Source organism: Micrasema longulum, unplaced genomic scaffold (assembly GCF_059751315.1).
Source record: "Micrasema longulum isolate JH-2025_06_02 unplaced genomic scaffold, ASM5975131v1 h1tg001509l, whole genome shotgun sequence".
Taxonomy (NCBI): Eukaryota; Metazoa; Arthropoda; class Insecta; order Trichoptera; family Brachycentridae; genus Micrasema; species Micrasema longulum.
Window position 1 is genome coordinate 134,900 of NW_028278693.1, and position 27,290 is coordinate 162,189.

Here is a 27,290-nt window from a genome sequence, read left to right on the forward strand (position 1 = left end):
TTAGCAATTTATATCAATGTAATTTAGTAATTTATACCAAAGTAATTTAGAAATTTTCACCAAAGTAATTCAGCCATTTTTTACCAAAGTATTTAAGCAATTTTGAAAAAAGTAATTTAGCAATTTTGAAAAAGTAATTTAGCAATTTATATCAATGTAATTTAGTAATTTATACCAAAGTAAATTAGAAATTTTCACCAAAGTAATTCAGCCATTTTTACCAAAGTATTTAAGCAATTTTGAAAAAAGTAATTTAGCAATTTTGAAAAAGTAATTTAGCAATTTAGTAATTTTAATCAAAGTAATTCAGCAAAATAGATCAATGGAATTGTTTTATTTTTTTAAATTGCATTTGACCCATGTAATGTAGAAAAAAAATTAGCAACTTAAACCTATGTAAATGATCAACAATGACCAATGTACATGTGCTACTCGGACCGATGTAAATCGGCGACTGACTAGCCGAGGAAGTGCGGCTGGTGGGGGCTGGAGCCGCGCGAGGGCGGAGCGTAGTAGGGGGGCGCGTACAGGAAGTGGCGCGGTGACGGCGTGGACGCCGGGTGGTTGAAGCCTATGGAACATACGACAAAAAATACCAGTTAAAATTAAAAACATGATCACATTCATTGAAAAAAAAAAATTTTTTTAGTATGAGCAAAACCAATACGAAGACCCACGGTTTTTGGTTATGTGGAGGGAGCTTTTACTGTTGACTTCTGTGAAACAAAAGAGCTGAAACCTGCATTGATGTGGGTGAGATCCGTTCACTTATTACAAAGTCAAATAAAATTGGCCACTCAAGCCACCGACGACGGGGTCATAAGTCCTGTAAATGCCTAGACTTCCAAACTCGCTGCATAAAAATGTTTTCCTTCTCTGTGGCAATAAATGTCAATCTCGAATCTAAGTCTGGAAAAATTTGGACATGCTTAAAATAAGACTCACCGGATACATTGTGCACGGCCGTGTCTCCCTCGCTGCCCACGGAGCCGGCGCTGTGGGAACGCTGCATGGCCCCCGGGCCCGGGGAGCTGTCCTTGTGTCTCTGCGGCTGGCCCGAGCTCTGTCCGTACCCGTCGCCGTGCTGGCGCATCGACCCGTGCGAGTTGGACGCGTACGCTGAATCCGGTCGTGACTGAGCGGCATTGTAATTATCCTGTCTCTGCGAATTGGAGCTGTAAGCCGAATCGGGTCGCGACTGGATTGAATTGTAATTTTCTTGCCTTTGCGAGTTAGAGCTGTAAGCCGAATCGGGTCTCGGTTGGGCAGAATTATAAACGTCTTGTCTTTGCGAGTTGGAACTGTAAGCCGAGTCCGGTCGAGGCTGAAGCGAATTGTAAGACGAGTCGGGTCGCGGTTGAATTGAATTGTAATTTTCTTGCCTTTGCGAGTTGGAGCTGTAAGCTGAATCGGGTCGCGGTTGTGATAAATTATAACCGTCTTGTCTTTGCGAGTTGGAACCGTAAGCCGAATCAGATCGCGGCTGGATTGAATTGTAAGACGGGTCGGTTCGTTGTTGGATTGCATTGTAGGATTCAGGTCGCGATTGGAGGGTGTTGTACACGGAATCGGGTCGCGGTTGGATTGCATTGTAAGTTGACTCGGGTCTGGGTTGGATCGCGTTGTAAGTCGACTCGGGTCGCGGTTGGATTGTGTTGTAAGTTGACTCGGATCGCGGTTGGATCGCGTTGTAGTTGGGTTCGGTTCGCGGTTGCATGTTCGCGCTGTAGGCGGGTGCGGGGCGCAGGAGAGAGGACGACGGTTGCGGGGTGCGCGGAGACCTGCTCCTATTGTGATGCTGTAGAGTCGAAAAGCCCTGGAAGGAAAAAAGATAATATGGATCTATTTTTCTGTACATATCGGCAGTTTAGAACTTATATTTACAGTTTGTATTACGTGGTGGGTTAAACAGCCCGTAAATAATGCAGACTACAATTTGTCAAATAAATAAATAGTTTTTTAAATAATAAACAAATCAATACTCACAGCTGGGAAAAGAGGGGCGATATAGCGGGAGTAGCTACCGCAAGCCCGGCCCTGGGACTGACAGCTACCAGGCTACAAAATTTAAAAAAAAATTGTCATTAATATTTTTTTTAAATAAACATTCGATTTTTTAGTGGGTCCAAAAATTTCGATAAATGTTATATGTATTTGGATAATTTACATAGCGCCATTTTTGTGAAAATCACCTCAAGGGTGCTGTACAATAAATAAATATCCCACCACGTCTTGCAGCTACAGAGCGCATGGACGGTTGGGATCCTAGTTCCTCGTCTCCAATTATGATATATAGGAGCTAGATTACAACACGTCTTGCAGCTACAGAGCGTATGGACAGTAATAAATCTAGTCCATTTAAAAAAAAAATTGTTTTACTTTATTTGACAATGAAGTTTAGATAAGTTGAAGTTTTAAGTGATATTTTGAAAAACGAAATAAAAAATAAATTTATAAAAAATAGAAGTTAGATTACAACAAGTCTTGCAGCTACTGAGCGCATGGACGGTTGGAATTTAGACCCCATTTACTAAATTTAGATATTTGATAGTTAATTAAATGTACCTATTGAAGCTAGATGACTAATCGTCTTGCAGCTACAAAGTGCATGGACAAGTGAAATTCTAGCAACTTAAAATTATCAATAAATTGACAAAAATAAACAAACAAACAAACCATCACGCCGTTTCCCTGTAAGGGTAGGCAGAGAGGATAGAACGCCACAACACTATCTTTGCATACAGATCTCGCTTCCTCTACATTCATACATCTTCTCATGCACGCGCGCCGATTATTCCGACTTTTGACATGTCCATCTTCAAGTATTTGTTGGATTTGGTCACGCCATGTCTTTCTCGGTCTTCCTCTATTTCTGCATCCGTCAACGTTCGCATTGTAAATATTCTTAGCCGTTCTTTCGCTGTCCATTCGCTCCGCATGTCCGAACCGGCGCAGAGCTCCTTTCTTGATTTTGTCGATGATGCTCGTCTCAGCCTCACGTAATGTACGGATCTCGACATTTGCGCATCCATCGTGCATAGTTTCACCGCACATTCGCCCGAGAGATCGCATTTTGACAGCATTCAGCCTACTTTCATCCCTGTTTTTCCGAGTCCATACTTCGCTCCTGTACATCAGGGACGGGACCGGGACTCCGTTGTGAACTGCCAATTTTGCCTCTTGCGACAAACATTTATTTGCCGAGGTCGATTTAAGTGCTCCGTTCACTCTGTACCCGGCTCTCCCCCTCCTTTCAACATCTTTCTCAGTCATTCCATACCTAGAGCATAATAGTAAATTTGTAAAGTGTTTATGCTAAAAGATGATTATTCGTATACCTGGGAGTGTCCGTAGTCTGGAGGCAGTGTGCCGCCGCGTTCCTGGTGGAGGCCTCGACCCCAGGATCCGGCAGCTGGAGACAGAGGTGAGACAAGGTTAAAGCTCGCCGAAACTGGCATAGAGAATATAAGGTGGATATTGTCGGCCCCGCGGCCTAATGGTACATGAAGCGAAAGACTGATCATCTTACCTTCAAAACGATCAAGATGCGCTGCGATTGGTGTACCGATGCGGTGCCCTATGCACCATTAGGTGCGGAAAGGGCATAGTGATGATGATACGGTACTAGAACATTTCGGCATCAACTCGGTAAAACAAAATGTCATCTAAACTACAAGAGATGTAGGATTTGATGGCTGAGGGTTGGAGCTCCTACCCCAGTTGGAGATTGAATGACAGAACACACGAGGTTGCTGTTTAATGCGTATTTATTACATGGCAAATAAATGACGAATTATGTCGCTGAATGTTACGGCGATAAGGAGTTGACTGGCTGATGCTGACTGAACCCGAACTACAAGCTGGACATTGACTGCGCCCTTTGTTGTTCATTTCTCCATGGTAGGGACGATGTTAATGTACTGCAGAACGACTCTCTCGTATTCCTGCGCAATACTGTTAGAGTTGCATAATTTGCTGTATTGGATTCTAGGGAAAATGATGTGTCATCGATCAATGGACTACGAACCCCACAAATACAATAAAAAGTCATCAACATACGCCATTTATGAGTGCCACGGCTGACGAGTGTGGCACGGTGCCAAGTAACACTAAGCAGTGGTCGAGCCCTACCTGGAGGTATCCTGGCCGGGCTGGAGTGCTGGTTTCCGTCGCCGAGGTCCAGCTGCAGAGGAACCGGCTCTAGGTCACCGTGTGCATAGGAGGCGTCGTCTGCAAGACAAAGGCATATTTTAACATCGGGGCTTACTTATAAACATTCAGACATAGAAGAAACGAAAGAGAAAAGAAAGGTGTATAGTGGGTTTTGCATGTTGGTTTGATTGGTGTCCCGACGAAACCGGTAGACATAGAAAAGTCGGTAGGCGGTTATTTACAAATATTTAATAACATTTAGATCATCATTACATCACATTGTGTTACTACTAGTAGTAGACTACTATCACATTTCTTCGTAGGGGTAGGCAGAGAGAATGGACCGCTACACACGTCTATCCTGGCATACATTCCCAGCTCCTTCCCCATTCATACATCTTGCCATACATGCCCTTCGGCTCTGCCCGCTTTCGACACGACCAGACTTAGGATTTTGGTTATCTGATCGTGCCGCGTCTTCCTCGGTCGTCCTCGTCTCACGTTGCCGTTCGTGTTCGCAACATATAATTGTGCAAATGCTCGCAGACTGGCTGGATTCTCTCCCTGGGGAGTTGTTCATATTGAAATTTGAAGAAAAAACCGCCTCGAGGGCGCTGTACAGTAAATAAATATCCCAGCACGTCTTGCAGCTACAGAGCGCATGGACGATTGGGATTCTGGTTAAATTTGTTGCAGCAGAAAGGGAAAACATTTCTGAGAAGGGAATATGGGAGTCTAGGTATTTGCAGGGCTTATGTCCTGTCATTGGCTGGTTTAAGTGGCTACTTTACACACTGTGTAACATTCACCATTCTGCCTATGTTTGAACGTCCACATTTCCTCAACTCTTCCATCTGTCCTTAAAATATAGCTTGATTAAAACTGTCACTTCCAACTTAAGTCCTTGAAATACAGCTGCCAAACTAATGTCAATAGTGATGGGAAATTACTGATCACTGATCATGTACCGAACAAATCGATTTTATCAGGTTTTTCATGCAAACATGAATCACTGTTTGCGAAAATTGATATACAAGCGCAAAAACAAGCCTATTATAGTGTGTTTAAGACCATTATTCATCAAAAATAAGACATTTATACTTTTTTCATGAACAACATCAAATGAATTATTTTTTTATTTGATCAATTTGTCCCTCTCTAACGTTTTTGCAAAATGATGTAACCTTGTAAGAACGTTGTTAATAATTAAGTTTTTTTTTTTTTTTTTAGTTTTAAAGCTGATTTTATATATTTATGTTAATTTATATGTCAAGCATTGCATTAAAAAAATTAATTAATATGCCAGATACGAATGAATTTTTGTGTGTCAACATAAATCTTTCCTTAGACATTACTACAAAGTCATGTCGTCACTTTTGCTGACAACTGTCATTCTGATCAAGCTACATTTTAAGGACTATAGGGCGGGGGTTCGAGTCCTTTAAGGGTTCCAGTTTTTTTTAATGCATATTTTAAAATCAAATGTTTGTGCTACATTAGAAAATATTTTTACTGAAACTATTGGCCGCTGCTGCCATTTGCCATGGATTATTTGTCAAATATAAATTAGACTTATTTTTCATGTAAACGGCAAATCTGCCGTTGTTTACAAAAATTTATAATACTAACATATTTGGCTTAGTATTTTTTTTTTTTAAAAAACATAAATTCCCCTTTACTCAAAATTAATTAAAAAAATTAAACCTAAAAATTATATAAGATTTATATTTTTAAAAATTAACCTAAAAATTATACAACATATTCAGTAGAAAGTTTAAACAATTCAAGAATAAATGTAAAGAAATTAAATAATAAAATATTTTAAAGTAATATAACAAGAAAATCATAAGTACTGTTTCATACAGCTGGGCAAAGTGAACAAAAAATTGTGTATATTATGATATGCATGAATAAATAAATGTAATTACCATTTACCATCATTGAAAAAGTTTAAAAGGTTTGTTCTATGGGAACAATACCCTACACTAAATATATCAGATACGTGGGCATAACTATTGCCGAGTTCGTGAAGTCTGTTTAATGCGGCATTACAAGTATACACTGTCTGTGAATTGTTGCTACAAATTGACATTCTTCCGGGACATTTTCTTAGAATTTTCGTATCTTACCAATCTAAAAACTCACCGCTCGCCACTGGTAGGAGCTCCCTGCAAGCTGTAAATCCTTCAGTTTAACAAGAGACAGCGTGACCAATCGAAAATCCTGTCGCGAAAAAATATCACAAGCCTCAACTTACTTTGCGGTTGCGTCCCGTAGGCGTTTCTCCTCCGGTTCTCCCTCGTGGAGCGGCCGTACGCGCCGAACCCGCACCCCTCCTGCAGCAGGTGCCGGTTCGGGTTCATGAACTGGACGACCGACTCGGCGGGGCGCTCCTTGGCCACCGCGAAGGCGAACCGGCCGCCGTACGCCGGGGGCCGCGAGCCGGACGGCGCGTCCGGCTGCGCGCACGCCGCCCGGCCGGCCGCGAGCGCGCAGCCCGGCCGGCCGTCCGCGGCGGCGCACGCGTACGCCGGCGACTCGGCCGCCGCGCACGCGAAGGCGTCGCGCGGCGGCTGGGCGTCGGGCTCCTTGCGGTCGAGGCGGAGGCGGTTGAGGGAGGACGTGGCCATGGCGACGTCCGGCATCGCTTCCGACAGGCCGCGGCCGCTCGTCTGCCGCCGGCGTTGTCTCGACACCACGGATTCGACAGAATGAGGTCTGGAAGAGAAGAAAGCCATTCATATCAATATTGTAATCATGTTTGTGAACTTTTCACTGGTAAGTAAGGTACACGATTGAATTCCAAAACTCAAAATAATTAATTTTCAAATATAGAATTCATTTTATAAATGTCGAACACTGCTCTTCTTACCGACAGGGGTGCACTTTTCAAAAATACAAATTTCAAAAATGTATTGAATGTCAGTTAATATTATTTTAGTATTACCAAAAATACAGTAAAGAAAATAAATGGGTCTAAATTATAAAGAGTTTAAGGAAATATTCTGATTGGGATCCATAAAAATCAAATGTTTGTAAACAATCAAAAAAAATTTTTTTTAAACAAAAAAATAAACATGCATTTTGGGCAATGCAGCTCTGGCCAGCGATAGAAAAACATTTACGCTTCTAACTTTTTTTCAACTTAATACATTGAAGATTTGAAAAACTATAAATATGCACATGGCAAAGATCTACATTTCACTGAAAACCGCACGTACACACATACGAATATTGCCTTTTATCTATGTATATGGATAAGGTTTGGAAAGATATTTAAAGTCACTTACCTAGCTTTTTCACTGTCGGATAGTATGGAACGTCGCCCGCCTATAGGAGAGCCAGTCCACAGTTCTAAAACAATAATACTTGATATTATTTCAACAGAGACGAAGCTGTTGAGAAAATTGTGACTAAAATTAATATAATTTGTAGATGATTCTTGATAAAACTACAGAATTAATGATTTCGATAAAATTTTTTTTTTGCTTTAATTAAGATTTCTTTAAATTTTTAATCATTCTGAGGTGGCCACTTTTTTTTTTTGAAGCCTATTTAAAACATTAAAGAGAAATAAGTAAATTTTGAAGGAAAAAAAATTATTCTCACAACTGTCAGTTTTCAAACCGAATGGCTAGAAGTTGCTTTATTAAAATGTGGCAACATCTAGCCGTTGGGTTTGAAAATTCGGGGCAATTAGATCGCATGCGTAAGATCTCGGTAAAAATGTTGCCACTGTAAAAAATTAAATTTTCACATTTTTTCCTATCTTCCCGGGAGCCGTACCTACACATCGATAGACCCGGCTAAAATAAGCAGGTAGATAGAGACGGCCGAAAAGTTAAAATTACCATCTCGAGAATCGTCTAATGTCATTTAAAAATCATGCATTTTGCATTCATAGTTATTTGAATTGTTTTGAAGTGGCTGGCTATTTGAGATACGAAGAGAAATACTTGTGAGAAATTTAGCATTGAATGCGGAGTAAAGTTTCCAGTCTATCTACAGGTTGAATTTTTTTTTTTTTTTTTCACAATATACATAAGCGGTAAAACAGGGTATTAAAAAAGTAAAGGATAATTACATAGCAATGAAATGAAAGAGAAAGCAGTAAGAGTAAAAATAGTAAACTTGGAAAAATTATCCATATATATATATATGTTCCGGACACGCAAAGAACGTTAGAATGGACAAATGAAAGTGATGTAAATGATATATGTAAATGTGTGAATTAATAAACGTAGCTAGGAACCCGGTATTTGTGTGACTGAGCGCTAGGCTCCCAATAAAGATAAATGATTCGCTTTCGAGCCTGGCCTCAGTAATACCGGGGGAATATAGCCAGGGATTAATCTTTATTTATGTATTTCATGTTTGTAAGGCCATGAAAAGGGCCTATTTTGTATTGCCTATATTGTGTATTGTATTGTCATGTTGCGCGCGTCGTGGCTGCCGACGAAATAAATTAATAAATTAGTTGAGTTCCTAACTCTGAACCTTGCACACGTGTTGTATTCCGTTCTCCGCCCTGTTCGCCCTCCTGCACTTTGCTCTTCGCTCCGCTCTGCCCGCTGACTGCCTTCGCCTCTCTGCACACTCGGACCGGGTGGAAAGTCCTTTTCAGGGCTATTGAGGTTGACTTGCGGTCGGCGCAGCTGTGCTCCTGCCTTCCGACTTTGTCTTTGACTCTGTCCGGGAGGGCGGCTTCCCACTTACGCCGGGAAGCTTGACTGCGGCAGACGCGGGTGACGAACCGGCGAATTAATCGTGGTAACGCGTACGTTACAATATATATATATATATATAAACAAAAATCCCACAAAGGCATGTCTGTTCGTGGGCATACAATAAATGTTTATGAATTTTTGCTCCTATAACAAACGGACTGGTATAATATTTTTGTGTAACACAAGAAAGATAAAGGAAAATATTCTGTAAAAGATTAAAGGGCCGATTTGCTGGTGAACGTCGATACATCCAATGTGATGGTTTTTGAAAGAAATGAAAGTATGACTAAATGTGAAATCACTGGGAATGGAGTTATTTGTATTTGTATTTATTTGGATAACCAACAGCTATAATTATATCATATTTATATAACAAAACAAATAACAAATAAGCCAATTACAGGTTTTCACAAGTAGCATCACAGTAAGTTAAAAAAGATTCTCGAACATAAAATGAATAGTAGTTAAATGTAAATTTAAAAGAAAAGAAGAAAATACTACGAGTTATTTCGAAAGCAAACGCCGCACGTTATTAAGATTATTTTCAAATAAATCTATGTTAAATGATTTATTTATTACATTAAAATTATTAAAAGTTCGCCATAAATATGAATTTTGCCTATAATTAGATGAAACAAGAGGTATGTGAAGAAGAGGGTTATTTCTTAAAACTTTGGAAGGAACATTGATAGAAAGTTTGCAAAGTAGTTCAGGACAGTCAATTGAACCAGAGGCAATTTTAAGTAAATAAATTATATCCGCTATTTCACGACGTTTTTGCAGAGGCAGCAGGTGATGTTTTTTACATATATGAATATACTGGTCAGATTTAAACTCAAGTTTCAACCGAAAACACATGAACTTTACGAATTTTTTTTGAATATTTTCAATGCGTGATATCTGCACATTGTACATAGGTGTAGCGGACGTCATAGTCCTTTATTTTATTATTGTATGTTAGTATAAATGTTTCAATTATTATTTTACTTGTATTTAATATATAACCTAGTATGTATGAGTCTGCGAGGCTAATTCCGTGTCTAACCGGCCGCTGCCGTATAAAGGACGAATTGAGCGGAGCGTGTCAAGCTAGCGGGCCTTTCGCGTCCGCTCCAGTCGGCGCTCGATTGTGCAATGGAGGGACGGAGGCGGGGGTCGGGGCTTATACGTTGGCTAGGGGGCGCCTATTTACGTTGGCCGCTCGGGAGAATACTTGACAGGAGTGGGGGGCCGGCACCATTCCCATACCTAAGTTAACCGTAGGGTCAGATTTTGTAATCTTGTATAAATATGTGCACATGTGAGAAATAAAGACATCGATCGAAAACAGTAAACACTCTCTTTTAACTCTACTCTGCCCGATTACTTCGCCACTTCGTCTTCAGATCTTCACTGCACCTTTCCTGGACTCAGCCGAATCCAGAAGCGGATTTACAACCTGCCAGCCGCCACCGTCAGCCGACAGTATTTGGAATAAATATTCATACCTACGGGCTACTGATACCTATTGCAGCTCGCAGTAGAATACCAGCCCAGCGCCTTGCCGAGATTTTTACAGTCTCACAATTCTTTATACGAGGCGGAAACGCGTCTCGTACAATAGGATTCCATATTTGTGATGCATATTCAAAGTTGCTTCGCACTAATGTACAGTAAAGGATTTTAAGTGTCTTTGCCATAGTGAACGACGTAGAGCTACGCGTAACAAAGCCAAGCGCACGCAATGACTTTTTTATGATGCTGTCAACATGGGCGTCAAAAAGTAATTTACTATCATGGAAGACACCTAGATCCTTATACTAAAACAAGTAGAGGAATTTGTGTATCTGGGAAGTATGTTCACTAGGGATGGAATGAGCGGAACAGAGTGAACGGAGCACTTAAATCGACCTTGGCAAATAAATGCTTGTCGCAAGAGGCAAAATTGGCAGTTCACAGTGATGTACGGGAGCGAAGTATGGACTCGGAAAAACAGGGATGAAAGCGGGCCGAATGCCGTCGAAACGCGATCTCTCGGGCGAATGTGTGGTAAAACTATGCACGATAGATGCGCCAATGTCGAGATCCGTACATCATGTAAGGCCGAGACGAGCATTATCGACAAAATCGAGAGAGGAGCTCTGCGCCGGGTCGGACACGTGGCACGAATGGACAGCGAAAGAACGGCTGAGAATATTGACATTATGTTGATGGACGCAGAAATAGAGGTAGATCGAGAAAGACATGGCATGATGAAATCCAACAAATACTCAAAGATGGACATGTCAAAAGTCGGAATAATCGGCGCGCGTGCGTGAGAAGACGTATGAATGTAGAGGAAGCGAGATCTGAATGCAAAGATAGAGTGATGTGGCGTTCTATCCTCTCTGCCTACCCTTACGGGGAAACGGCGCGATGGTTTGTTGTTGTTGTTGAAAAGAATATATTTGTCTCATATCCAAAAGTTGAGCTTCTTGGAACAATTGATCATACGATGTAATGAAAACACGTATTGACATGTCAGTAGATCAAAATTTGCCATACCGAGGAAGGTACAGATAGTCATCATCATCATCATTCCCTCTCCGCACCGAATGGTGCATAGGGTACTGCGTCAGTAAACCAATCTCAGCGTATCTTGATCATTTTTGATACATGAAGGTAAGATGATCAGTCTTACGCTCTAGGTGCCAGTCCAGGGAGTAAGGAATATTCTTTATTTAAATATTTTTTTATGTCAAGCATGTCGGGAATCGAACCCGACACCTCTCGCACGGTAGGCAAACGCGCTGAACACTACACCACGACAGATAGTAGAAAAGTTGAATATACCGATAGAGATAACATGGGTAATTGCGGGCCAGCTCTCGTGGACCGCGATTAAACGGAGCGGGCATCGCCAAGGAGACTGAAGTCTTCGGGTGCGGTGTGCAGCATATGGTGGGCGAGCCCCCGGCTGTTGGAGACTAAAATAAAAATAATGAACAGGTCACCTAGTCCGTCCCTGGATCCCTGCAGCAGCCGGCCGCTGGCCATGTGCTCTTCCAGCTCCTGGTCCGTATCTTCGTCTTGACCACATCTGGAAAGAAACAAGACGCATCAAGTCTTGGCCCATTAGGACAGTCTTCCCGGGCGTCACCGGGGCGATGCGAGACCACGGCTTTAGAAAATGGCTTAAAATACTGTTTTAGACGTGGGGTTGATCGATATATAATATGAACCACTAAAATCAGGTTAATAATATTTAGTGATATGTCGCAGAATGTGTGTGGGGGGATTAGGAAGAAGAAGGGCTAATAGGTTAAACGTTTTTTTTTTTTCAATATTCCGACTCGTAGATTGAGAAACAATGAAGTACTGTTCATCGATCGGCATAGAACAAACTATGGTCTAAATTCTCCAATGACCCGCCTTTGTCGTATTGTTAACTCGAGACAAGATCATGTGGACTTTTTTGGTTTAAGTTTACAAGGATTTAAACGAGCACTAAATAAATAGTCCAGATCTTGTCTCGATGTCCCTTATGTTTGTCAATGCTTCTTTCTTTTTTTTTTTTTAATGTTTTAAACTATTCTTTTATTGTAATATTTAAACCTTATAAATTGTATACATGGACAGTGTCCGTTAATAAATAAATAAATAAACGTTTTTAAATGAAAGTGAAATAATCTCATTTTAGTGCAAGTTCAGACATGGTGGTGTTTGCATTCCCTTTAACTCCGCACGTAATTTACGTACTTTTTCAGGTGACGGTAAAGGTGAAAGTGTATTTTAGTATTTGCACGTTGGTGTAGCGAGTGTCCTGATGAAGAGACGGGTACGTCTCGAAACCGGTAGCCACAAAAATTGGCAAGTGGTTAAATACTAATATTTACTGACATGAACGCTTTTATCAGTTTCTTCACATGCCGCTGATTAGGTACTTTTTGTGTTTTTTTTTTATAGATAATCTACAAAAAAATATTCATTAATTTGTACCATATAGTAATATGGTTATGACCTGTCACTGGCATGTTTAAGTGGACATTTTACACAGTGCGTAGTATTCACCATGCCTAAACTTCCATATTCTCTTCTCGAAAGTGTTTTCCCTCTCTGTTGCGACAAATTTACATCTAGGGAGGAAAATCTAGTCTGTTTGCAAACATTTGGACGTACTCAAAACATTGTTGAATTAACTAGCTGGTAAAAGAAGAAGTATAAAAATTGGAAAAATGTTTTCAGGCGTTGCCTAGTAGGTGATTTGGTTCAGCCGGATGAATCTCACCCGCGTGATAAAGGTTTCGGCTGTTTTACTTCACAAAAGTCAACAGATGGAAGAGTTTAAGAAATGTCGATGTTGCACAGTGTCTAAAGTGGCCACATAAACCAGCCAAAGACAGGCCATAAGCCCTGTAAATGCCTAGACTTCCATATTCCCTTCTCAAAAGTGTTTTCCCATTTACGCTTGTAAGCTGTGCATAATCACTTATTCGGACGATTCGCTGCTGATACATAGCCACACTGATGATTCAACCATGTATGCCGGAGCATTGTCCAGCATTCTGCGGTGGTCAGCGGCCGGTTGTAGGTGAACCGTCCAAGTCGCTCGGTACTTTAAACGCCAGCTCCATCGGTCAACTCGGAGTAGGTGAATTGGGGGCACATCGATCAGCCCTCGTAAACATTTTCAACGTGGGTGAAGCTCGACGGCTCGTGCCTACCTCGCGGCGTGCTGCTGGGGAGTCAGAGAGCCCCCCTCTAGGACTGCGCCCTCCATACTGTCGGCCACGGTATCCGGCAAGTTGAATTCCCGGACGACCCTCAGCCTTATCTGAAACATAAAACAACAAATAAATTTCAAAAATATCATAAATTTATGCTTATTATATACACCAAAACCGAATTTAACCGAATCGCGACGTATTAGAGGCGTAGCCAATGCAATGAGCGGGAATTAAAAAATATTTTTAATGCTACTAATAATTCCAACAAATAACGTGATATTTCCTCACCTGCCTGTTGACCTCGTGCGTGTGCGGCAGCGCGCGCGCGGCGGCGCGCACGGCCGCCGGCGCGCGGCGCAGCTCGGCCTCGCGCGCCCGCAGCGCGCGCAGCACGCGCGGGCTGGGCGGCGCGCCGGGCGCGCGGGCGGCGCCGGGCGCGCGCGCCGCGCTCGCGCCGCCCGCCGCGCCCGCCGGGCTCTCCGCCGGCGCCAGGCCGCCGGCCGAGCGCGCGCGCGGCTCCGCCGACACCTGCGGAGAGACATAAAAGTGTGAATGGGACTCCGGTGATTGGGAGCCTTAGGGAATATCTCCCGCTCGCTTGGGAACATCTCGGACATGGCACATTCAGAACGGTGTATTTTGCTATTTTCCAGTTAGAGGGTACCTTTGGTATAGTGGGCTGGGGAGGTCGCGCGGCGTCTATCACAAACCCCCTAATAAATGTACAAAAATGAATACTGAGAGCGATGCTTCGATGTCCTCTCACTTTCCCAACTGAGACATTGTTTCAATCAAAGAAGGACATACACAACTGGACATACGACCATTTTTTTAAAAAGAGTAATTTATACATTTTTGGTCATGCCCGACCCCAGTATAAGGTAGGTAATTGCATTCATTGTATTAGGGTTCAGCGTCAAAGTAAATTATCTTTATATTATTAATATTCAAAGCATTAACTTTGTGGTCCAACATTTCAATATTATGTTAATAAAATTTGTATAAAACCACTCACCGACTTATCTGTCTACCGGTTTCGAGACGTAACCCGTCTCTTCGTCAGGACAACAACATAAAGAAGGCTTTGAAAAATAATGTCCCATTAATTAATAATCAAGTAACTTTGCAATATAGTCCATTATTCGATATTTCATTGTAATGGTCACCCCACCCTCCCCCTCCCTTTTTCCTCCTTTTCCGATTGTTAATCCTTTTGAAATATTAGCTCCATGAGTCATCAACCCTCGGTGGTGGCGTAGTGAAGCATGTGTCTAACCTGCATGTCGATTTTATATTTTTGCAAATCTACTATGGTGAAGGTGTGTAGTGGTATTCGCATGTTGGTGTAGTGTTGTTGTCCTGACGAAGAGACGGGTTACGTCTCGAAACCGGGAGACAGATAAGTCAGTGAGTGGTTTTATACAAATTTTATTAACATAATATTAAATTATCTTTATTTACTCTACGCATTTCGCAAACCAAACTATTTCCAGCGTTCATCTGCCAACAGGCAAGTGGAGCGATCACCAGCAGAATGCTGGTACGAGGTTTTCCTGTATTTTCAATTATTTAATACCAAAAACACGCACGACTGTCGCTTGGAGAAATTTCTCTTTTGTGGCCCCGAGAGTGTTCAATGTCCTGCATGAACATAAAGTTCTCCGAAACAAAAGCCATTTTCGGGAGAAGTGTACTAGTTTAGATTTCGTCCAAGAAAAGAGACCATTGCAGGAGACTGCGGCGAGAGTGCATAGATTTATATATAGAGTTCGTTTTTATGTTCTTCAATTTTAGGTTTTCCCGCTTTTTACACCGAAATGATCAGCACCTATTTTTCTTCATACATTCTCATACAAATATTACCCCCAATTAACGTTTTTCACATTTTTCATCACCGCGGTTTTACGCTTAAAAATTTTCGGAATTCATTTGATGTGTCAAAAAGCAAAAATGATGTCGTAATAATGATGCCTCGGCCCGCGCGCCACCGCGTGTGCCACGCGAATGAAGAACAAAAACAGGTAAACGACTAATAAAGGATAAATTATTGTCTTAACCTAAATTCAAAGCAGGTGCAGTGTAATGGACCTTTTTGTTTAAGTGTCTTCCTTTAGGGTTAGTCTTAGTTTTCATTTGAACAAAAATGTCATATTGACTTGTACAAATCATGCTACGCAGTTGACAAACGTTTAGAAACAATAAAGTTTTAATATCACTAACTTGCTAAAGTCATAAAAAATATGGTTTTAAAAGATGCCATAAAAGTGGAAACAATTTTGCCGCGATCTAGATGACAGTTGTTTTTAGTGATGCCATAGAAGAAAAAGTGATACCGTATAAATAAAATTTCCCAACATTTGAAAAATTATTGCATGTTATTTTATGCAAATTAAAAATTCTATTTTCGTTTTTTTTTATTTACCCATAAAATAATTTTAACATGCTTAATATTGCATATGCATAATATTGTTTGAAAAAATATAAAAATATTTTTAGCGAAATCATTGAAAATAGGTAAAAAAAATATTGACAATTGCCACTTATCACCGTTATCAATTTTTTTCTGGAAGTATACGTACACTATAGTGTAGCAAATCAATTTTATTTTTATGTAATTCCTATTTTTTCCATACATTTTTCCATTGCCATTTCCTCACTTAAGCGTTTTCCTCAGTTTTACACTTTTTTCCTAGCTCCCTTGAAAAACGTAAAAAGAGGGTTTTATTGTGTAGGTATGAATAAATAGCTGCCTGTCTATAGTTTAATAATAATAAGGCCAGCTGATATGGTTGATAACAACCTGATTGTGTGATATTTATAGCATATGCACTCACCATGTAGAGCGTGTCGGGGATGTCCGGAATGTAGCGCGCGCGTCGCATCCTCACCAGCTCCGTCTCCTGAACCAGCTGGTCCTCCAGCAGGGCCTGCAAGGGCACTAGGTCAGTACGCAACGGGCAGAGACAAGACAGGGAAGTGGGAGCACTTAATGCTGACTGTGAAAAGGGTATCTTTGGAAGTGGACTGCGGAAAGGAGAACACTCGATGATGACTGCAGAAAGGGGAATATTTAATATTGATTGGGGAAAAAAGTGACTATTGATGTTAACTGTGGAAGAGGGTACACATAAAATTGACAGCAAAAAAGCTAACACATTATGTCAACAAAGTAGGGAAAACTTGATAACGATTGTGGAAAAGGGAGCACTTGCCGATGACTGCGGAAAAGGGAGCACTTGAAGATGACAGCGAAAAGGGGAAACACTTGATTATTACTGCAGAAAAGGGGAGCATTTAATGAGGACTGCGGAAAAGGAGAGCAATTGAAAATGATTGCAAAAAAGGGGAGCACTTGACGATGACTGCGGAACAGGGGAGCACTTGACGATGACTGCGGAAAAGGGGAGCACTTCAAGATGACTGCGAAAAGGAGGAACATTTGATGACTGCAGAAAAGGGGAGCACTTGACGATGACTGTGGAAAAGGGGAGCACTTGACGATGACTGCAGAAAAGGGGAGCATTTAACGAGGACTGCGGAAAAGGGAATTGATGATGACTGCAAAAATGGGGAGCACTTGACGATGACTGCGGAACGTAGGAGCACTTGACGATGACTGTGGAAAACGGAACAATTGACTGCAGAAAAGGGGAGCAAAGGGGAGGGGAGCATTTAACGAGGACTGCGGAAAAGGGGAGCACTTAAAGATGACTGCGAAAAGGAGGAACATTTGATGACTGCAGAAAAGGGGAGCACTTGACGATGACAGCAGAAAAGGGGAGCATTTAACGAGGACTGCGGAAAGGGGAAACACCTAATGTAGGCTGTGAAAGGGGAATGACCTAATATTGACCGACTGATGTATGGAGCACACTTGATGTGGGATGTGTATTTCATTACATATATCGTTGGTACAAAAAGAGTAAGAAAGGTTTTGAGTTAAAAATGCCATTTTGTGTAGGATTTGTTCATCTACAATCGATTACATTCCAATATTTGAGTAATAAGTCAGATTCATTTAATAATAATATAAATTTTCCTTCCACTCCGAATGCCGTAAGGACGCCGCCTTCGCCACTCACCTTCACCTCCTCGTAGTACGGCATGTAGAGGCGCGGGCGCACGTAGCCGCCGCCGCGCGCCTTGCCGCGGATCCACGCGTCCGCGCGCGACACGGCGGGCGCGTCGCCGAGCATGCAGGACGGGGGGCTGCTGACCAGCCCGCGACGTATCGCCTGCAACACGGGGCGCTCGGTAAACGGAGACACAATTATTATTATTGACCCTCCCTTTCTAATAACTTTAATATCTCCATTAATATAATAAATGATGGGTTGAGATTTTCCCTTTTCTTTCGTTATACATTTGCGTTTTTATTAAATAATTAATGCTTATTGGGAACATAAAAGCCTTTTTTTAAAAATTGGAAATATCGACAATGCAACAGAAAGTTTACCAATGTGTCGCATGTTGCGTTCGTAGTAAAAGAATAATCCTAATATATAATTGTCTCGCACACTCTTTACGTCTCACTTTCGATAATGCATATACTTTAAACCCTGTCACATCCGAAACCACAATGATCAGTATGGGCAAGAAGACATATTGGCATACTTTTAAAAATATTCAGAATGCAGAAATTTGAAAAAAATAAAATATTTAAAAAAAACAAATGGTTGCTTATTTCTGGCGGTGTATCAGACTCCCCCCTCCCCTCTTCTAGCTTCCCCCTTGCAGAAGTAAGCAACCATTTGTTTTTTTAAATATTTTATTTTTGTAAATTTTATTCGTTCTAAAAATTTATTTTTATGCGTCACACGCGCAAACAGCAGTTTCTTGTACTTCTCCCAGACGCCCGTTAGCTGCGTTAGTAGCTTCCCGGCTCTCGTTGGGCGCGGTTTCGCACTGAGAGCATGAATTAATGTTGTTTGCAGGTTTTTAGCAATTAGATTAAAAATATCATCACTTTTGACTTCAACTACGGTAAAACCTCGTTTTTACGTTCCTCAATTTTACATTTTCCCGCTTTTTACACTGAAATGATCAGGACCCATTTTTCTTCACACATTCTCATACAAATATTCCCCCCAAATAACGTTTTACACATTTTTCATCACCCCGGTTTTACGCTTAAAAATTTTCGGAATTCATTTGATGTGTCAAAAAGCCAAAATGATGTCGTAATAATGATGCGGCGGCCCGCGCGCCACCGCGTGTGCCACGCGAATGAAGAATAAAAACAGGTAAACAATTAATAAAGGATAAATTATTGTCTTAACCTAAATTCAAAGCCGGTGCAGTGTAATGGACCTTTTTGTTTAAGTGTCTTCCTTTAGGGTTAGTCTTAGTTTTCATTTAAACAAAAACGTCATATTGACTTGTACAAATCATGATACGCAGTTGACAAACGTTTAGAAACAATAAAGTTTTAATATCATTAAATTGCGACGTTTAAAACATAACAATAAAAATATTTAAAGTTATATAAAAGATGGTTTAAAAAGTTGTCATAAAAAGTGAAACAATTTTGCCGCGATTTATTTGACAGTTGTTTTTAGTGATGCCATAGAAAAAAAAGTGATACCATAAAAATAAAATTTCCCTACATTTAGGGGAAAAATTATTGTATGTTATTTTATGCAAATTCAAAATTCTATTTTCGTTTTTTTTTTTATTTACACATAAAATAATTTTAACATGCTGTTTTTAAAAAAAATTATAAAATATTGTTTGAAAAAATATAAAAATATTTTTAGTAAAATCATTGAAAATAGGTAAAAAAAAATTATTGACAATTTCCACTTATCACCGTTTTTACAATTTCTCTGGAAGTATACGTACACTATAGAGTAGCAAATCAATTTTATTTTGATGTAATTCCTATTTTTCCATACATTTTTCATTTCCTCACTTGAGCGTTTCCCTCAGTTTTACACTTTTTTTTTGCTCCCTTGAAAAACGTAAAAAGGTGGTTTTACTGTATATAAAAGGCAATATTTGTATGTGTGTCCTCGATAGACTGAATAATTACCCGACCAATTCACGCGCGGTTTTCAGCGAAATCTAGATCTTTGCCATGGGCATATTTATAGCTCTTAAAATCTTCATTTTATCAAAAGTAAAAAGGGGGTTTTACTGTATGTTAAATGAGGATTCCCATTTGACATATTTTATAAAGCTCACCTGCGTCAGGAGCTCGCTGTTGGGCGGCAGGATGTGGTCGATGCGCACCAGCGGCAGAATGTCGGCGAGCAGCTCGCGCAGCTCCGCGTCGCTCAGGTCGCGCTTCTTCACGCCCTTGCGCGTCACCGAGTGCGCCGTGTGCGACAGCAGGTTCGGCTCTGCGGGAGAACCATTATTGAATCATACGCTACGTACGTCGCAAGAGTACGTGAAATTTGGTAACCAAAATTCTGGGATTGCAAATTAATTAAATATTTAAATTTATTTCAACAGAGAGGGAGAGCGTTTTTGAGAAGGGAATATGGAAGTCTAGGCATTTACAGGGCTTATGACCTGACATTGGCTGGTTTAAGTGGCCACTTCACACTGTGTAACATTTACATTCTGCCTATGTTCGAACATCCGCATTTCCTCAACTCTTCCATTTGTTGACTTTTGTGAAGTAAATTAATTCACTTCTAGCACTTCATAAAAGTCAAAAGATGCAAGAGTTGAGGAAATGTGGATGAAATAGACAGAATGGTGAATGTTACAGTGTGTGAAGTGGCCATTAAAACCAGCCAATGACAGGTCATAAGGCCTGTAAATGCCTAGACTAACATATTTCCTTCTCAAAAATGTTTTCCCTCTCTGTTGCAACAAACTGCTACTAAGTGGCCACTTTACACACTGTTTAACATTCACCATTCTGCCCATGTTCGAACATCCACATTTCCTCAACTCTTCCATCTGTTGACTCTTGTGAAGTAAAAGAGCTGAAACCTTTATCACGTGGGTGAGATTCATCCGGCTGAACCAAATCACCTACTAGGCAACGCCTGAAAACAATTTTCCAATTTTTATACTTCTTCTTTTACCAGGTAGTAATTCAACAATGTTTGAGTATGTCCAAATGCTTGCAGACTGGCTGGATTTCCTCCCTAGGGAGTTGTTCATATTTAAATTTACATATGAACAACTCCCTAGGGAGGAAATTCAGCCAGTCTGCAAGCATTTGGACATACTCAAACATTGTTGATTGTAAATTAACCCGTGCAGAAATTCAAAGGCCATCATTAGCTGTTCCTTCTGGCCCGTAGACTTGCGACACCGAGCATTCCTGAAAGGAACAATGCTGGGTACTGCAATGGGTAGTATCCATACTCTCGTTTTCTCTCCACCATCAGTGGGTGGCTTCTTCAGCAATAAGCTCGGGCTTACCTCTGTCCTCCATGCGCTTGACGAGGCGGTGCTCGCCCCAGCGCAGGGCGGCGCGCAGCGCGTCCAGCTCGGCGGCCTGCAGGAAGGGGCAGCGCAGCGCGTGCTGCAGGTGGCCGGCCTCCAGCTGCAGCAGGGCCGGGCCGCTCGCCACGCCGAGGAACTCCTCGCGCAGGTAGCGCAGCGCCTGGCTGCGAGCGGGAGGAAAAGGAGAAAAGAGCTGAAACTTTTATCGTGTGGGCACAAGCTCTGTATATGCCTAGACTTTCATATTCAAGGGTAGAACGCCGCTTTGCTCTATCTTTGCATACAGATCTCGTTTCTTCTACATTCATACATCTCACGCACGCGTGCAGATTATTCTGACATTTTACGTGTCCATTTTAAAGTATTTGATGGACTCGATCGTGCCATGTCTTAATCAGTCTTTCTCTATTTCTGCATCAATGCAGAGCTCCTTTCTTGATTTTGTCGATAATGCTTATCTCAGCCTTACATAATGTACGGATCTCGACATTTGCGCATCTATCGTACATAGTTTTACCACACATTCGCCTGAGAGATCGCATTTTGACAGCATTCAGCCTACTTTCATCCCTGTTTTTCCAAGTCCATTAAGAAATCCTGCCTATCTACATACATTTGAACACATTCAAAATATTGTTAAAAACAGATTTTTATTTATTTATTCTTTAGAAATTGGCATGCCGACTGTCCGCTCGCTCTAAGCCCGCCGATACTTCACTCCCACACATCACATACTGCTAATTTTGTATCTTGCGACAAACTACATTCCCTTCTCAAAAATGTTTTCCCTTTTTGTTGCAACACATTTAGAGTTTCTAATATTTTTTTTCATTTTAAGTAGTATTTTTATATTTGTAAAATGTTTATAACCTCTGTATACGTAAAAGCCCATCGGGCGTTAATAAGTAAATAAACAGTCAAAGTAACTCAAAAATACCACTTTCGTTCACCGGGCTCAAGCTATATTTTTGCTATCTATACCGTTTTCTCCGAGTTGGGAAATTGTCACCGTCTTTTTTGTGGAAATCTCAAGAGTGCTTGAAAGATGCTCAGACGCCTGTGCTCGGATACTGTCGCCGCTTTAAAAGCGGGCATAAGAGGGGAATCCTTACCGGTGCACCCATCGGCTGCCGTGCGGCTGGGACGCCCAGCGCAGCACGGCGGCCAGGCTGTTGGCCGTCAGGCGCTCGGCGATGATGTCCTCGCAGCCCTGGCTCAGGATGTCCAGCTCCAGGAACCTGCAAACAAACATCATTACAAGCGCCCTGATTTGGCCGATAAATTTGAGGCCGATAAAAACAAGCTATTCGTGTATTCTACATACGTAAATAAATACTTAGAATCAGTCATGAATTTTTAAATTACGATTTTTAACTAAAAAGATTAACATTTTACAACAGAGATGAAGAACATTTAAGAGAAGGTAATATAGAAGTCTAGGCATCTACAGGGCTTATGATCTGTCAATGGCTGGTTTAAGTGGCCACTTTACACACTGTGTAACATTCACAATTCTGCCTATATTTGAACATCTATATTCCTTCAATTCTTTCATCTGTTGATGTTTGTGAAGTTAAAGAGCTGAAACCTTTATTCATGCGGGTGAGATTCATTTAATTGAATTATTTCACCTATATACTAGACAACGTCTGAAAATGTAATTTTTTCAATTTCTATACTTCTTCATGTAACATTCACCATTCTGCCCATATTCGAACATCTATACTCCTTCAATTCTTTCATCTGTTGATTGTGAAGTTAAAGAGCAGAAACCTTTATTTATGCTGGTGAGATTCATCTAATTGAATTATTTCACTTACATACTAGGCAACGTGAATGTTACACAGTGTGTAAAGTGGCCACTTAAACCAGCCATTGACAGGTCATAAGCCCTGTAGATGCCTAGACTTCTATATTACCTTCTCTTAAATGTTCTTCATCTCTGTTGTAAAATGTTAATATAAACAGCTCCCCAGGGAGTTGAATCCAGTCCTTGTCTACAAAAATTTAGACAAACTCAAAATATTGTTTAAAAAGATTAAATTTGTTAAAAGGTTAGCTATTTAACAAAGTTAACATAATAAACAATAAAAAACAAAAATATTCATAAAAAACATAACCAATTTATATAGACCAATAGAACAAATTTCATACTCAGTACACACATTTTACCTATTTGGCTTGATCCACTCATCCATACGTGCGCAACCCACCGCCACTATCCATTTCTTAATAGCAATTTTATATTGCGAGAACTTACTAATTGTCCTTATGGATAATGGAAGTAGATTGTACACTTTAACCGAGTAGTGGGCCAATCCTCTTTGACCGAAGGTTGTTATATTTTTGCAGCATCAGGGTGGAGTATCTAGCAACTCTTGTATTTGTAACGGAAGGTAGAGAATAATGTTTACGTGCGTATAGTAACAGAGCTTTTACATAAAGTTGTTTTATAGATTTGACATTAAGATTTTCAAATATACCGAGGGAGCTAGTTCTGATTGGGACTAAGATAATGTTTATTAAAGCTTTTTGTGCAATTATTATTTGCTTGATCAGTGTGTCATTTGCACATCCCCATCCAATTATCCCATATTCCAAAACTGATTGAGTTATTGCGTAATATATTTTTACAAGTTCTATGTATATGCTCGTTGTATGTCATTGAAATAGATTTGAACATATCAGCTTCAATTTGATATAGTTCGAGATAGTTCCATTTGGCCAGTGTGAATTTTTTCGTGACAGCCATTTCGAGCGGGGGTGTGATCCCAGGTTCCTTACCTGCCGATCTCGTACAGCTCCATCGCCTCCTCCATGGGCGACGGCGCGTGCGAGTTGACCGACGCGCCGGAGGTGCTCCGCGCGCCGCCGGCCCCCGACGTCTGGCTGCTGCTCATGGCCTGGGCCTGGAAACACAGGACGGGGATTAAACACTCAAAACACACTTAACACATGGGCCACTCAGATTGCAGCATATCTAGATCATTTTCGGAGCCTCACAATTTTATGCTCAAATTTTTACCGAGTGTAAGAAACATTTTTTATATCCATTTTCCCAAACCAGTAAACTTCCTCATGGCATCAGGGTCTGGATTATGATGGGAAGATAAAGACGTCATACCTTCCGACTACGAAGATACACTACCGACCCCCCACCTTCGAGTATTGGGTAGGTACATCGACATGGAACAAAGGGAAGCGTACGACACGGTACACATATCTACGCTCTAAAATGACATAGCTTCGGTATGACGTTATAGTTGAAGACAAAAGTCTCCGACTGACTACTAAGATACACTACCGATTCCCCCACCATCAAGTTTTGATGCAAGTATATCGGTTTATACTGACGATTCTAGAATCCCTAGAATTTCAGGCATTGCCTAGTATGCAGGTGAAATAATTCAATTAGATGAATCTCACCCGCATAAATAAAGGTTTCAGATCTTTAACTTCACAAACATCAAGAGATGAAAGAATCGAAGGAATGTAGATGTTCAAATATGTGCAGAATGGTGAATGTTACACAGTGTGTAAAGTGGCCACTTAAATCAGCCAATCACAGGTCATAAGCCCTGTAGATGTCTAGACATCTACACCGCAAGACAAAAAAAATTACGAGTTTACCTGCTACCGCGCCCCTTGACTTTACTGAACCCTTTTTCTAAGAAATCCTTTATCGATACCTCTTTCTTTTGTTTAATAAATTAAGGACACTATGTGTCACCTTTCTACAATATTTACATTTTAAAATGTCTCAACAGTCTTGTTTTACCCGCGTTTGAGTGAACATAACACAACAATCATGGAAAGTGCAAAGCAAATGTCGATTGCGATAAAATCCAAAATAATCACATTGTCGCAAGAAAACATATCTAATTGTGAAATATCTCGTCGAGTTGGGTATTCAGAAGGTGCAGTGAGGTTTTTATTTTAAAAAATCCAAGAAACTGGATCCATAGAACGGAAAAAAGGAAGCGGACGGGGGCGCGTGACATCTGCCCGAGATGATCGCTTAATAAAAAAAATTGTTATGCGCGATCGATTTTAACGGCACCTGAAATACACGCAGAGGTGCAGTCTACCAGCACATCAACATTTTCAGTAAAAACAGTGTCCAGGCGGCTGTTGGAGCATGGTTTCCAAGCACGGAGTCCCGCAAAGAAACCATTACTCACGGACAAAATGAAGAAGGCTAGACTGGATTGGGCAAAAGAGCACCAGAATTGGACCTTGGAGGATTGGCAAAATGTTGTTTTCTCTGATGAATTAAAATTCAACCTTTTTGGTCCAGACGGCAGAAGACAGTTCGACGAAAACGTGGGGAAAGATATCATCCGTCGTGCGTCACTCGAACCGTTAAACATTCACCCTACGTGATGATTTGGGGGTGCATGACAGCATACGGTTTAGGACCTCTAAATTTTGTACAGGGTACGATGAATGCCATTAAGTACAAAAAAGTGTTAAAATAACATATTATTCCAACAATCGAGGACATTACGCAGTATACCGCGGACCCAATTTTTCAGGACGATTCTGCGCCGTGCCATAGAGCCCGCACTGTGAGTACAAATATATATATTTTTAAATGCATTTTGTGACCACATGATAAATAATTTATTGTTTTTTTATAGATCAATGAATTCAAGGAGAAAATTGGCTTAAAATCGTTGACGTGGCCCGGGAATAGCCCTGATTTGAACCCGATAGAAAATTTATGGGCGATTATGAAAAAAAAAGTCGGGAAAAAAAAATCAAAAACATTGAGGAATTAAAAAAAAACTTAATTCAAGTTTGGGAAGAAGAAATAACATCAGAAATTTTAGATTCGCTTTACGCTTCTCTAAATAATAGAATTTTACATGTTATAAAAAATAAAGGTGAATTCACTAAGTACTAAATATTTTTAAATGTTATAAATATGTTTAAATGTAAAATACTTTAATTTAAAATAAAGCGATAAGAACCTACTTCTTAAATATGAATTAAAAAATAACATGTCTTTTATTATTCCATCACAAACACTCGACCATAAATGAACCGTTATGGGTCTCTAAGGTTCGGGTAATCTGATACCTGATATATAATGGCAATTTCTAAGTACAATTCATGAGTAAGATTTTTTATTTTAACCTTGAAATAACGAGTAGTCATCACATATGTCAAACAATATAAAAAAAACTAATTAAATATCAAGAATAATTCATTATATGTCAATTTTAGTTTTTTTTGAGAACTCGTAAATTTATTTGTCTTGCGGTGTATATTACCTTCTCTAAAATGTTTTTCATCTCTGTTGTAATATGTTAATGTTAACAGCTCCCCAGGGAGTTGAATCCAGTCCTTGTCTACAAAAATTTGGACAAACTCAAAATATTGTTGATACCGAGGTAAGATACAGATAGTACAGAAGTTGAGTATACCATCTCGATATGTTCAGATGAAGATAGCGTTCATAGTTGAGGTCAAGGAATAGGAATATGGAGGAGATATTCCGTATCCCCAGCACAGAGACTCATACTCCAGAGTGATAGTCAACATTGGGGTGACACAGAAGAAGCGATAATTACCTCTCCGAGGCTGGAAGGCGGGGTGCTGTAGGTGCCCCCTCTCAGCACGAGCGCCAGTTCCACTTGGTCCGTGTAGACGGCGTGCAAGAGCACGCGCGCGTACTTGTGCGGGATGACGCGCTCGTCCAGCACGATCTTCACGGGCTCCGTGCCGCCCGCCTGCTGCCGGCAGCGCCGCTGGACCACGCTCCTGCGGACCGGGCGAGGAGGTTACTACCGACGGCAAGACATTACTAAGGTCGTGGAAGTTTACCAATATAAGTTTACCAATATACACCAGATCACGAAGGTTCGGTGCGTTTACCTGAAGAAGGGGGAGCGCGCGCTCAGCACGGCGCGGTGGCAGGGCAGCTCGAGGCGGGGGCGGAAGCCGTAGTCGGGGGGCGGGGCCTCGGCGGGGGCGCGGCCGTCGGGGGCGCGGCCCTCGGGGGCGCCCGCCTCCCAGGTGAACACCAGCGACGCGTCCGCAAACTCCCCTGCACACGGAAGACTGATTAAAAACGGCTTATTTTATGAAAGCTCAACGTGTTAAATAAAATGAACAAACCAACAAACCATGGCACCGTTTCTCCGCAAGGAGAGGAAGAAAGGATAGATCTCACTTCCTTTATATTCATACATTTTTTCATGCACGCACCCCGATTATTCCGAATTTCAAATATTTGTGTACGATTAGTTCTTGTGTCTTTCTGTCTTCCTCGTTTTCTGCATCCATCGACATTCGCACCTAAAATCCTTTTAGC

At 41.0% G+C, this 27,290-nt stretch overlaps 1 protein-coding gene across 1 annotated transcript in view; it reads right to left on the minus strand.

Moving 5' to 3' along the window:
* Positions 1-335: 335 nt before the first annotated feature.
* Positions 336-27,290, minus strand: part of LOC148275112 (uncharacterized) — a 44,269-nt gene continuing 17,314 nt past the window's right edge. The window contains exons 11-28 of the mRNA XM_088236125.1: positions 26,852-27,023; positions 26,548-26,737; positions 23,756-23,880; positions 22,084-22,209; positions 20,948-21,135; positions 19,748-19,905; positions 17,647-17,799; positions 16,399-16,491; positions 13,853-14,092; positions 13,562-13,671; positions 11,852-11,937; positions 7,443-7,506; positions 6,410-6,870; positions 4,132-4,230; positions 3,339-3,412; positions 1,987-2,058; positions 946-1,816; positions 336-571 (exon numbers count right to left, since the gene is read on the minus strand). Coding sequence (XP_088092251.1) covers positions 459-571; positions 946-1,816; positions 1,987-2,058; positions 3,339-3,412; positions 4,132-4,230; positions 6,410-6,870; positions 7,443-7,506; positions 11,852-11,937; positions 13,562-13,671; positions 13,853-14,092; positions 16,399-16,491; positions 17,647-17,799; positions 19,748-19,905; positions 20,948-21,135; positions 22,084-22,209; positions 23,756-23,880; positions 26,548-26,737; positions 26,852-27,023 — 3,395 coding nt within the window. The 3' untranslated portion in view covers positions 336-458. The remainder of the gene's footprint in view (positions 572-945; positions 1,817-1,986; positions 2,059-3,338; positions 3,413-4,131; positions 4,231-6,409; positions 6,871-7,442; positions 7,507-11,851; positions 11,938-13,561; positions 13,672-13,852; positions 14,093-16,398; positions 16,492-17,646; positions 17,800-19,747; positions 19,906-20,947; positions 21,136-22,083; positions 22,210-23,755; positions 23,881-26,547; positions 26,738-26,851; positions 27,024-27,290) is intronic.